Genomic DNA, 13449 nt, shown 5'->3' with positions numbered 1-13449 from the left:
ATTTATTATAATAATAATTTATTCAGCGTTATAAAAAACATATTCAAACAATATTTTCAGTTTATTTTATTTGGGTTGTTTCTCAAATTCTGACACTGGCAAGAGGTATTTGTATTTCAAAACAAAAGTCTGGTTTTTAAGGCAAAATATTTTTTTTTCATTCTACCATCTATGTTTATTTGTTTGGCACGAGAACATAGAAGCTCAAATTTGATTTAAAACACTTACTAGTACTATAATAATGTAAAGTACAAATAACAAAAACGTAGTTTTTTCAGAATAAATGTCAGAGAGGTTATAAAAGTAAAAAAACATACTTTTCTTAATTTTTTTTTGTTATAGCTTTATGTTAATTTAAAAAGCTAAGACAGAATTGTGTATAATTGTGTATAAATATATCTAATTTGTTATTATAATTATTTAAAAAAATGTTTGATGAATATAACATTTTGTTAAACTTATTTTTCACTTATTGTGAAGATAGCTTTTATCACAATAATTTTTCATAAAAATAAGTAAATATTAGGCTTAAAAGATGTAAAAAATGCACTTTAGTATCGATTTCTAGATGTAAATCCAGTAGTATTTTTTGATTTGTTGCTTTTTAATGTCATTGACTTGTGTTTAAATAAAGTTTTTTCAAACGAGTCGTGATACCGCCGTCTCACCAGAGGTGGCGCTGTAGGGAGGAGTAACAGAGCGTAAACCGGAAGAAGACCTGAAGTAAACAGAGCAGCATGGAGGCTCCCTGTAAGCCCTCACGCCGGGACCTTTTGGAGAGTATTTTTAAGGCTAAGCTTTGTTAATTTACTATAAACACTCTCTCCATTACATGTCTTGGTTTGGGTTGATTTTTAGAAGCGAAAACTATATATTTTTGTTAACTTTACTATCAAATTAGCCAGAATGAAAGCAGCGCACAGAGGGAAGGTCAGGTCTTTGCTCCATCTGAGCCGCAGACTGACAACCGAGCAGCCGGGTCCCGCTGAGCCCTCACCGGGCACCCAGCAGCGGAGGCTCAGAAAGGACCCCCGCGGCTGCTCCGTGCTCCTGTTCCCCGGTCAGGGCAGCCAGTTTGTGGGCATGGCGGGAGGACTTCTGCAGTATCCCAACGTCAGAGACATGTTCTCCGTCGCCCAGAGGATCCTCGGCTACGACCTCCTGTCTCTGTGTCTGAACGGGCCCGAGAAGGACCTGCAGAAGACGGTGCACTGCCAGCCGGCGGTGTTTGTCGCCTCTCTGGCTGCGGTGGAGCGGCTGCACCATGAAAACCCAAAGGTTCGATCCCCTCACAGCTGATGCATTTGAGTGGAAATGACACCAAATAATCTGCAAGTCTGCACAAGACATTAAATTGTATTCATGTTAATGTGACTATAATGATAAATAGCAACACATTATTTTATTAGCATAAATAAACCATAAAGAGAGAAAATTGCCTTTTTTCAAAATATGAAAGTTTATAACTTGTGGCATGACTTACTTTCAAAATAAAAGACTTCCGGTGTCACATGATCATCTCAATGGAGCATTAAATGCAGAAGTGTCAGCAATGAGTGACAAAAACACAACTTCTTTTATAATTTGAATGATGTACACGTAAACCAGTGGATGATGGGGAAGGGGGCGGGGTTACTCTACGGGAAAAGTCCCACCCACAACTCTGACGCGAATTTACAATGTTGATCTGCAGAAACTATGTCCTAAAATAACAGCAGTTTTATAAAATGTTAACTAAAAACAGCTTCATTATTATTGAAAGGCTATAGGGAACACTTTTAAAATAGGTCAAAAGTATTAAAACTATATTTCTTATGTGGATATTGAACACTCAAAGTGGTTAAAGACAAAAATAATGCAAAAAATTTTAGAAATTTAAGAGCATTTATCAGTTTAAAAACAACCCTAAAAGCATTTCTTACAATCAAAGAGATGTCAATTTATTATAAAATATATTATGTATCTTCAAAAGACAGAAAATAACATTTTGGTGATTATTTCGTCTTTGCAGGATTCACGATTTCCCTTTTTTTTCTAACCTCAGGCTGTTGAAAGTTGCGTCGCTGCTGCAGGTTTTAGCGTCGGGGAGTTTGCGGCTCTCGTCTTCTCCGGAGCCATGGACTTTGCAGAAGGTAATTCTCCCCGACGGTTTGATTTGTCGGCTGATAGACGAAGGAAGTGTCACTTCTTCAGACTTGTGCTTTCTTTTCCAGCTCTGTATGTGGTAAAGGTGCGCGCTGAAGCCATGCAGAGGGCGTCGGAGCTGGTTCCGAGCGGGATGCTGTCGGTCATCGGGCGGCCTCAGGCTCAGTATAAGCAGGCCTGTTTGCAGGCTAAAGAGCACTGCAGAAGTCTGGGGGTTCAGGAGCCCGTTTGTTCGGTTGCAAACTACCTGTTCCCTGATGGCAGGGTCATCGCAGGACATCAGCAGGTTACTATCATGGATTCATATAGTTTATAATCTTTAAGAAAAACACATACAGGTGTGGTGCCAAGAGTACACAAAAATAAAAATGCAAAACTTACAACAATCATAGCATATAAGTTATTATTTATTGACATTTTCTGACGTATTTACTTAGATAAACTTCAATAAAGTTTAAATAAAATCTTTTGTCATTTTTTTGTCAAGGCGCTAGACTTTCTTCAACAGAAGTCGCGAAGTCTTCACTTCACAAGAACAAAACTTCTCCCGGTCAGTGGGGCTTTTCACACGGATCTGATGGCGTCGGCCACCAAACCTCTGAGCGACGCTCTCAGGGAAGTGGAGGTCAGTGAGTCACCCGAATAGGAGCGGACATGTCATCTAAATTATTTAATGAAAGATTAATGGTTTATTATGCTTCTATTTAACAGAATAGTCTTTTAGTTTTGTTTTTCTTTTATGTTGGTCTTTAGATTTCTTTTCTGAATTTTTGTACACAAGATTCACGATTTATCATCTTAACCTAATATCGAGACACATTCCAATTAAAAATAAAAAATAAAAAATATATATATACTTCATGTTCTTTTTCTGATTTTCAGCTTAAAAATTTCTGGGAAGAAATAATTAGTACTTAAAGAATAATACTAGTGCCAAAGTTGTTTTTGCTTGGTCTATATCCAAAGAAATTCTGAGTTAATCTTTATAGTAGTGCTGCCACGAATTATTATTTTAATAGTCGACTAAAAAACAATTATTTTTTCCAATTAGTTGACTAATCAAATGCAAAGTAGATGTAAAACACACATCTTAAACATCATTAGCTTTAACTAAAAACCAGATATATTCACACTAGCATTATCTGCAAAAATGCTAGTTTGAATGCTGTAAGCTAAATATTAGTGCTGATAGCTGAAGATGCTGAAAGTGATGGCTAAAATGCTGAAGTTGATATCCAGCTAAAATATTAGTTAAATGCCAAATTAGCCTAAAAAGACAAATTTTAAAAAATACCAAAATAAAGTTAGCCAAAAAAGATAGCATGTAGCGATATATTGGCTAAACTCCCAATTAGCCTAAAAAACTGAAAAAAACTAAATTAGCCAAAACTGCTAGCGCATAGCTGAATAATTAGCTAAATTCCAAAACAGCATAAAAAACAATAAAAAAGCTTAAGTTAGCTAAAACAGCAAACATCTAACTTAAATATAAGCTAAACGCCAAAATAGCCTAAAAAACAAAAAAGCCTAAATTAGCAAAAACCAGCTAGCATGTAGCTGAACTATTAGCTAAACTCCAAAATAGCTTAAAATACAAAAAGCCTAAATTAATCAAAATAGCGCGTGTGCAGCTGAAATATTAACTGAACTCCAAATTAGCCTAAAAAACTGAAAAATCCAAAATTAGCCAGAACAGCTAGCATGTAGCTGAAATATTAGCTAAATTCCAAAATAACCTAAGAACAAAAAAAAGAGCTTAAGTTAGCTAAAACAGTAAACATGTAACTAAAATATTAGCTAAACGCCAAAATAGCCTAAAAAACAAAAAAGCCTAAATTAGCCCAAACAGCTAGCATGTAGCTGAACTATTAGCTAAACTCCAAAATAACCTAAAAAACAAAAAGCCTAAATTAATCAAAATAGCTAGCATGCAGCTGAAACATTAACTGAACTCCAAATTTACCTAGAACACGAAATAAATCCAAAATTAGCCAAAACAGTTAGCATGTAGCTGAAATATTAGATAAATTCCAAAATAGCCTAAAAAACAAAAGTCTAAATTAGTCAAAATAGTTAGCATGCAGCTGAAATATTAGCTGAACTCCAAATTAGCCTAAAATACAGAATAAATCCTAAATTAGCCAATACAGCTAGCATGTAGCTGAAATATTAGATAAATTCCAAATTAGTCTAAAAAACCTTAATAAATTCAAAAATAGCCCAAAAAGCTAGCAGAATGCCATTACAACTTTCAACTTTACTACTCTCCACTTCATGTAATATGAAGTAACGACTAATCGACAATTAAATTAGTCGTCGACTATTTTAATAGTCGATTAGTCGACTAATCGGGGCAGCCCTAGTTTATAAACTGTGTATTCGGTTATTTTGAACGAAAGTTCACTGACCGACTGTTACCCAGCTTTGCCTCTAGAAAGAATTACATATATATTGAAGGGTAAACAAGAAAACTTTGTAACAAAAAAAAAAAAAAAAAACACAAAATAAAGCCTTAATCAGTGCAGATTCACAAATCATTTTACATTTTTTCTCGTTTGGTCCATGGATCTTTCAGAAGGTGAGACTAACACAGACAACATTTATGCTAAAATACAGATTTCTTAGGGTCACTCTATAATTTATTTTATCGTCTTTAGTGGTTTGAATTGTTTAGCCCCGTTTAAACTACCTTCTCCTTCAGGTGCGACGCCCCGAGATCAGCGTCTACTCCAACGTGGACGGCAAACGCTACATGAGCGAGAGCCACGTCCGCCGGCAGCTGGCGAAGCAGGTGGTGTCGCCCGTCAAATGGGAGCAAACGCTGCACGAGATGTACGAGAGGACGCAGGGGGAGAGCTTTCCGCACACCTACGAGGTGGGGCCCGGGAAGCAGCTGGGCGCCACGCTTCAGAAATGCAACCGGAAGGCTTTCCAAACCTACGTTCACGTGGACGTCGTGGCGAACCAGGAGTGACCGTTCTAATGACTCATTTTGAATTAAATACATCCGTTTTTTAAGGAATCAAACATCCAGCTGTAATCATTGTAAAGTTTATTTGCATCACATGAAAAAAGCATTTTCCAATCTATTAGAAAGTCCAGCTCCCTTCTTTTTGTTTGACCTCTTAAACCAGTAAGAAATAACTGAAGTCTGCAGACCTGCAACAGTTCAGTCCTCATAAACATCCTTTTCTACAAACACAGTCCTGAACTGTTGTGTCATTGCTACATACGCTGGCAAACCTCTTTAAACACCTTTAAACCAATCCAGTTCTTAAATTTAAAGATCATTTTCTTGATTTGAAAAATATTTTTAACAACGCTCATTAAAATAGTAAAAAAAAAAAGAAGTCAAAGTAAACGAAAGAAATTATCAAAAAAATTCACTTCTTTTTTTTGGTGTTTTTAACATTAAGACCTGCTTATGGCTCCTTCACACTTTCCATTCGATGCATAACGCACCAAAGGTGCTCACTGCAGCCACCAGGGCCGCAGCCACCAGTGCTCCTCTGGTCCAGCCAGCGTTGAAACCGGCCGCCTGTAAAATGAAACGGAATGAGATTTTATTACACTCTGGCAGCAATTTTCTAAAAGGAAAGATGTGGATGTAATGATGCACTTTCCCCATGATTTGGTTCAAGCCTCCATTTTTGAGCCACGGTTCTGTTTCGGTTCTAAATGGGACTTGTGTTTTATGACACAACAAAAAGTTCAGAAAAATACTTTATTTAATTTGCTAATAGGCAAATAATAGTGAAGAAAAACCTTTGCGTTGCCTTATTCCAGGGATGGGTACCTCCAGACCTCGAGTCCAAGCCCTACTCATGACTTGGAGTGTGTATTGACAAAAGTCCGCTGGTACATTATGTATCCCAATACCTAGCTCACCATACAATACTGGCTAGAGTACACCAGTAAAATGTGTATCGTGATACCTGGCTCCCAATACAATACTGGTATGTATTAGCAAAAGTACGCCGGTATGATACTTATCGCGATACTTCAATACAATACCAGTATGTATTAGCAAAAGTACGCCGGTATGATACTTATCGCGATACTTCAATACAATACCGGTATGTATTAGCAAAAGTACACCGGTATGATACTTATCGCGATACTTGGCTCCCAATACAATACTGGTATGTATTAGCAAAAGTACGCCGGTATGATACTTATCGCGATACTTGGCTCTCAATACAATACTGGTATGTATTAGCAAAAGTACACCAGTATGATACTTATTGCGATACCTGGCTCCCAATACAATACTGGTATGTATTAGCAAAAGTACGCCGGTATGATACTTTTCGCGATACTTCAATACAATACCGGTATGTATTAGCAAAAGTACGCCGGTATGATACTTATCGTGATACTTCAATACAATACCGGTATGTATTAGCAAAAGTACACCGGTATGATACTTATCGCGATACTTGGCTACCAATACAATACTGGTATGTATTAGCAAAAGTACACCGGTATGATACTTATCGCGATACTTGGCTCCCAATACAATACCGGTATGTATTAGCAAAAGTACACCGGTATGATACTTATTGCGATACTTGGCTCCCAATACAATACTGGTATGTATTAGCAAAAGTACGCCGGTATGATACTTATCGCGATACTTCTATACAATACCGGTATGTATTAGCAAAAGTACACCGGTATGATACTTATCGCGATACTTGGCTCCCAATACAATACTGGTATGTATTAGCAAAAGTACACCAGTATGATACTTATAGCGATACTTCAATACAATACCGGTATGTATTAGCAAAAGTACACCGATATGATACTTATCGCGATACTTCAATACAATACCGGTATGTATTAGCAAAAGTACACCGATATGATACTTATTGCGATACCTGGCTCACGATACAATACTGGTGTGCATAGAGCCTTTTCACGTGACGTCACACATCACCGGAAACTGCAGTCGCTCATTGTTTAGAACGGCAAAGCTGACAGCTGAACACTTTTAAAGCAATTTCACATAAATAATAAAAGGTAACCTAACCAATTGCAACCAAAATTTGTAGAAATTTCCCAATTGGTTGTATTTGTTTCTTCCTCTCAGGTCATTCACAAATCAGAGTACAAATGTCGCAGTTCTACCTGTAGAAGGCAGCAGCTTCTACCCCAAATTTCTATGGATGATATTAAATGAGTCGTGGATTATTTCTCTCTGACAACCCAGTTAAAGTTAGACGAAGGTTACATGTACTTCAGTGAATGCTGCTTGTTTGATTATGATGGCAATTATGGTTTTATTATTTTAATTTGTGCTAATGCTAATGTTAGCATTAGCTTTGGGTTTGAGACGTGGGGCATCACATCATCATTTCTGACCAGTAAAAGTTGCTTAAATTTCCGTGCTCACATAATCATTGTAAACAGAGCTAAAGTCAGTCAATTTCAGCATGTCTTGACAAAATACAGTGTTTTTGGTTCCAAAGCACAGGGAAATTACATACATTTGTATTTTGATTTGTGGACGATCTGAGAGAGAAAGACGTAAACAGGTAGATAGGAAATTTATCAAATAAATACTGTGACATTTCCTGTTACAATTACCTTTTATTATTTCCCGAAAATGGTGTTGAACAGCGTTCAGTTCTTGGTTTTCCCGGTTTAAATCCATCAACCGGGAGTTACAACCCGGTCGCCATTTTGTGTGACGTCACCGTGAAAAGGGTCTATTGGCAAGAGTCCACAGGTACAATATGTGTCGTGATACCTGACATTTTTTACTATTTTTTTTAAAGTATGACTCAGAGAAAAAAAAAAAAACTCTACCTGAAGTGGAAAACAAAAATAAGACACTGAAAGCCTCCCATAAAAAATTATTAAATATCGCCTTGTCTGAATTTTAAATTGATACAAGTATTGCCAGATAAAATATCACGTTATCGATGTTTTTTCTTCACAATATCTACCTGCTTTAAATATGAAATTCCCAGTAATTTAGGTAAAAAATTTAGAAATTAAAGGAATCCCAAAAGAAATGTACATAAATATAATGCAATATTGTATTTTGTTATTATAAAGGTTCATTTTTACTTCACAAATTGGGCCCCATTTCCAAAATTGGGTTTGCATGAACCAAGAAAATTATTTTAATGGATCCTTTTTGATGTTAATCTAAAATACAACAATCTATTGTTTTTTTAAAAGTTACAATTTTTTGTTTTAATTGAATATTACTAAAATGCTTAAGCTTTTTTCAAGCTGGAATTTATTTTTACATAATTTTACCTGATAGATTCCGCTTTCTAAAGTTGTAATTTCTGAATTTAGAAAGATGAAAATCCCTGACGTCTCAACATTAACATGCTGATTTGTAAATTTATTGAAAATATGAGTTACCAAGGCTGTCAGAGTCTCGTCTCTGAAGGTTCGAGGCCCAGTTGGAGTGCTTGTAATCCAGACCTTTAGGGCAGCAAACAGATCCTGAAAGCTCCATAGCTGACGGTGGATGTCCCTGACAGAAAAACAAACAAAACTAGATGTTAGCATTACCTGCGATAAAGCGACTGAAGATGGAAGAGCTGATAGCGGAAAATGCTGAAACTGTAAGTGAAAAATGCTATGCTGATAGTTGAAAACCAATCTGAAATCTTGCCAAAATATTTGCTGAATGCCAAAATGGCCAAAAACCCCAAAAAAGTCCAAATTGTACGAAACAACTAGCATAATGCAAAAATATTAGCTAAACTCCAATTTTGCCTAAATAACGTAAAAAAGTCTAATTTTGACAAAACATCTAACATAATGCTAAAATATTAGCAAAACTCCAAATTTACCAAAAGATATCAAGTTAAATCTAATTTTGACATAACAGCTAGCATGTTGCTAAAATGTTAGCTAAACTAATTTGCTTAAAGAACTTTAAAAAGTCTAATTTCACAAAACAGCTAGAATAAACCTAAACTATTAGCTAAACTTCCAGTTTGCCCAAGGAACTTGAAAAAGTTTAATTTTTACAAAAAAGCTAGGATATGCTAACATATAGCTAAACTCCAAATTTGCCTAAAAATGTAAAAAGAAATCTAATTTTGATGAAACAGCTGGCATGTTGTTAAAATGTTAGCTAAACTAATTTGCCTAAAGAACCTTTAAGAAGATGAATTTTGACAAAACAGCTAGCATAATGCTAAAATATTAGCTAAACTCCAAATCTGCCGAAAGATATAAAATTAAATAAAATTTTGACAAAACAGATAGCATATTGCTAAATGTTAGCTAAACTAATTTGCCTAAAGAACCTTAAAAAGTCTAATTTGACAAAACAGCTAGCATAATGCTAACATATTAGCTAAACTTCCAATTGCCCGAAGAACTTGAAAAAGTTTAATTTTGACAAAACAGCTATAATGCTAAAATATTAGCTAAACTCCAAATCTGCCGAAAGATATGAAATTAAATCTAATTTTGAGAAAACAGATAGCATGCTGTTCAAATATTAGCTAAACTAATTTGCCCAAAGAACTTGAAAAAGTAATTTTGACAAAACAGCTAGCATAATGCTAAAATATCAGCTAAACTCTAAATTTGCCTAAAGATATAAAAAGAAATCTAATTTTGACGAGACAGCTAGCATGTTGTTAAAATGTTAGCTAAACTAATTTGCCTAAAGAACCTTAAAAAAGTTAAATTTTGACAAAACAGCTAGCATAATGCTAAAATATTAGCCAAACTCCAAATATATAGATAGATTGGGTCTTTAAATTTGCCTAAAGAAGTTGAAAAAATCTAATTATGACAAAACAGTTAGAATAATAAATGTGAATGATGTATAAAAATGCAAATGAGCAACTGAGGGAGTCATGTACCTATAAATGGTCCTGGTCAGCACCTGTGCAGGTCTAAACAGATTTATTGGAACCGCTGGCCAGGTTGGCTCCCTGCTTGCCAGATCCCGCATCATCTGGTCTCCTATCACAGCCAACTGGCGTCCAACCGCCCGTGTTACATTGTTGCTGAGCCTGGAGGAGGAACCAAAAGTCACTTTCTATTTCTTGAAGTCCCAAACAAGGAAGATCCCCAAACCAAAAATTTCCTTGTGCTTTTGTTATTGTCACACAACTGATCCCGCATCATGTGTTTGCCTCTGACACAACCTGCAAAGCTGTGCTCTGTTGTTGCTGGTAACAGGCGCTCTGAAATAAGGGCCCGAGCGCTACCTTAAGTTCACGTCGAACAGGGCGCCGCCGTCGACCTCTCCAGGTCCAGCCTGGAGGGAAACCACGTGGTTCTGGCGTCTTGTTTGTTCCACCATCGTGCTTTTTCTGAGACAAAAGGATCAATACGGTGAAACCAAACACATCATGCAGAACAGATACAGCTGCCAAGTAATTGTGTATTATCTCTCCCAACCCTTCATAAAAACAAAGTGTGTAAATATTAGGTCATGTGACCAGGATGGGCGGCGGTTTCGTTACCAGGAGAGAAGAGGTTAGAGAGAAACAAGGTGACATCACCTGTTCAAGTACTTTCCAATGCGTACTTTAAATATCTTTCACTTCCTCGATGAACACAACCAGTTTGCACATTCGACTTACAAATATAATTCCTGTTTATACTGCAGAACAAGTGATTTAAAACTTTGTTTGTTAGTATAAAAACCCCTACATCTGCCAGACTGGAGAGCAGGACTCTGTGCTCACGTGCTTTAATGCAAATCCCACATTTCCATAACTCAAATGAAACAAACGGCTTTTTTTTTTTTACATTTATTTACCGATTAAATGACAAAAAATAGAGCTTTAAAAGTAGAATGTCAATTCTTTTAAAGGTTAATCAGTAAAAACCAAAACATATTTGACTATATTTATAATAAAATTATTTACTTTATTTATATAAATGCATATATTTTGAGTTTTATTTTTATTTAAAATTAAAAAACACAATTTAAGACAACTGTATTACCAAAATAATACTTGTTTAAAGGGACAAGTATTTATTAAAGTCCTACAGCAGTTTGCATATTATCAAAACAAACAGATGAAGTCATTCTTCCACAGAGAACATGCAACGGTCGATTTTATGAAAAAAATAAGGATAAATAGAAATCAAAATCTCCATAATTCATCATTACTATATTATTTAAACCGTCGGCAAAGATTAGTTTAGTTTTCAAAGTAATTTTCTGCTTTTGCTCGAATAAGTCCTCTCTTCCTGGTCAGTAAACAGGTGTACGTAGAAGATAAAAAAACAAAAAGTACCTTTTAGTGTAGATTAAAATGGACGCCGCCCTGTAACACATTAAAAAAATGCATTACGGTTTGCAAAAATACACAATAGTATAATTAAAATGTAATAATCGAAAGTTGTTTGTACTCACAGCAGCGTCCTTTAATCCTGTCGTTCTCAGGTAACTGCCGCAAATAAAGCTTTGGCCACGCCTTGATCTGTTATGACCGAAACTCGGCTCTAGGGGGCGACAAAAACGTCAAAATGGTGTGCCAATATTTTCTAAATAAACATCAGGTTTTATGTTTTAGATATAAATATTATTTCCAATGTTTATGTACGAAGCCCTGGACGGACGAAACATTCATAGAAAAATATATTTAATTGTGGACAAAAATTAGTAATTGGTGGCCACAAATGAGCTTTTTATGACCATTTTGTGAGTAGAAATTAGTATTTTGTGGCACAAATTAGACATTTTTGGCCACAATTTAGCACTTTGTGTCCACAAATTAGTATTTTTGTACATTTATTTTATACAACTAAACATTTTTTCTAAGAAGCTTTTGTAAATAATACTCGTTTGTGCTCACAAAATGCAAATTAGTGCATACAAAACAATAAATTGTGGCCAAAATATGCTATTGTTGCCATAAAAATGTTATCTTGTGTGTACAAAATAAAAATGAGTGTAGACAAAATACTAACCTGTGCAAACACAATAGTCTACTAACTTGTGCCCACAAAATGCTAATTTGTATGAACAAAAAGCAAAATTGTGCAAACAATATGTTAACTTAAGAACACAAAATGCTAAATTATGGCCTTAAAAAAATTAGTGTTCCCAAAATGATAATTTGTGCCAACAAAATACAAGATTAGTGGCAATAAAAGCCTTTTTTGTATACAATATGCTCTATTGTGCACACACAACACTAATTTGTGCAACAAAACGCCAATTTGAGTGCACAAAAAGCTAATTTATGCACATAAAATGCTAACTTGGGCATATAAAACAATAGTTTTTTTTTACAGAAAATTCTAAACTGATACAACCAAAACGAAAATTTGTATGAACAAAACACTGTTTTTTGCAAACAAAATACTAACTTGTGATCACAAAATGTCACTTTGCACCAACAAAATAATAAATGATAGCAATAAAATCCTATTAGTGAGCAAAAAAATGCGATATTATAGCCACAAAATGCAGATTTTTGTACAAAAAATATAAAATTGTGCAAGCAAAATGCCCCAAAAAATGTTTATTTATTCACACAAAATAAACATTTGTGCACACATAATGCTAGTTGTGTGCACAACATACTAAATTGTACAAATAAAATGCTAATTTGTGTCCACAAAAACTAAAATTGAGCTAATAAAATACAAATTTATGGGCACAATACAATGTGTGCCCATAGTATGTAAAATTGTGGCCACAAAATGTGAATTTACTTTCAGAGACTCCGAGGGAGTCATTTTTTTAAATGTCATATCCAGATTTCCATATTTGGAGTCAAGAAAAATAATTCTATTAGTTGTAAATGGCACAATTAATTAAAATAACATTGTTCTTCTTGATTCAAAATAAAGTGTTACAATAAATTTAAAAGTATATATATAATGCTATGTAGATATTTATTTTCTAACATTATTTTTTACATTCAGGATAGAAATGTTTATTACTGTTTTATCGCACAAATTCCAAATCAATTATCCAGTCAATACTGACCTCTACTGGTCATCAGTGGTATTTCAACCCCGCATTGACATCACTGCGTCCTCCGTTGCTAGGTTATCCTTCCGGAAGGACCCTAAAAATATCTCAAATAGTTTTTGAAAATATTAAATTTTTAAAATATTAGTTTAGTCGTAACGTTTTTTCGTTTTTCCTTACACATTGGCCGTCAAAGAGATTCATTTTTAGATAGTTTTAACATCAACGTGGGCGTTGCCGTCCTCTTTACATTCATGGATCAAACTCAACTCGTTTAGCAGTAAATCAGCTAGCTAGCATGGAAGTAGCACACAGTCGTTAGCTTTGGCTAAATGAGATGCTGACAGATGGTTCCGCCGTGAGCTCAGCAGACA

The 13449-nt window shown here is 35.1% G+C and overlaps 2 protein-coding genes across 2 annotated transcripts; one reads left to right on the top strand and one right to left on the bottom strand.

The window, feature by feature from the left end:
* Nucleotides 1-652: 652 nt before the first annotated feature.
* On the top strand, nt 653-5492 carry mcat (malonyl CoA:ACP acyltransferase (mitochondrial)). The gene is made up of 5 exons (XM_024284568.2): nt 653-1278; nt 2045-2132; nt 2214-2431; nt 2633-2770; nt 4847-5492. Exons 1-5 carry the CDS (start codon nt 907-909, stop codon nt 5117-5119), a joined length of 1089 nt encoding a protein of 362 aa, XP_024140336.1. The 5' UTR covers nt 653-906; the 3' UTR covers nt 5120-5492.
* On the bottom strand, nt 5183-13313 carry bik (BCL2 interacting killer). The gene is made up of 7 exons (XM_036210167.1): nt 13091-13313; nt 11507-11595; nt 11388-11417; nt 10347-10451; nt 9996-10148; nt 8530-8644; nt 5183-5683 (listed from the first exon to the last, which is right to left on the bottom strand). The coding sequence occupies exons 4-7, from the start codon at nt 10439-10441 to the stop codon at nt 5579-5581; spliced, it is 468 nt and encodes a 155-aa protein (XP_036066060.1). The 5' UTR covers nt 10442-10451; nt 11388-11417; nt 11507-11595; nt 13091-13313; the 3' UTR covers nt 5183-5578.
* Between the last annotated feature and the right edge of the window lie 136 nt (nt 13314-13449).

Source organism: Oryzias melastigma, linkage group LG23 (genome assembly GCF_002922805.2).
Source record: "Oryzias melastigma strain HK-1 linkage group LG23, ASM292280v2, whole genome shotgun sequence".
Lineage (NCBI taxonomy): Eukaryota > Metazoa > Chordata > Actinopteri > Beloniformes > Adrianichthyidae > Oryzias > Oryzias melastigma.
This window is presented reverse-complemented; position numbering and strand designations above follow the sequence as displayed.

What these genes read in the sequence shown, in the direction of transcription:
- mcat (XM_024284568.2), top strand. Translation starts at nt 907, where the DNA reads ATGAAAGCAGCGCACAGAGGGAAGGTCAGGTCTTTGCTCCATCTGAGC. An exon ending in AGCCATGGACTTTGCAGAAG is followed by an intron (nt 2,133 to 2,213) that starts GTAATTCTCCCC and finishes TTTCTTTTCCAG; the next exon opens with CTCTGTATGTGGTAAAGGTG. An exon ending in ACGCTCTCAGGGAAGTGGAG is followed by an intron (nt 2,771 to 4,846) that starts GTCAGTGAGTCA and finishes CTTCTCCTTCAG; the next exon opens with GTGCGACGCCCCGAGATCAG.
- bik (XM_036210167.1), bottom strand. Translation starts at nt 10,441, where the DNA reads ATGGTGGAACAAACAAGACGCCAGAACCACGTGGTTTCCCTCCAGGCT. An exon ending in CTGACCAGGACCATTTATAG is followed by an intron (nt 8,645 to 9,995) that starts GTACATGACTCC and finishes TTTTTCTGTCAG; the next exon opens with GGACATCCACCGTCAGCTAT. An exon ending in ACGAGACTCTGACAGCCTTG is followed by an intron (nt 5,684 to 8,529) that starts GTAACTCATATT and finishes TTCATTTTACAG; the next exon opens with GCGGCCGGTTTCAACGCTGG.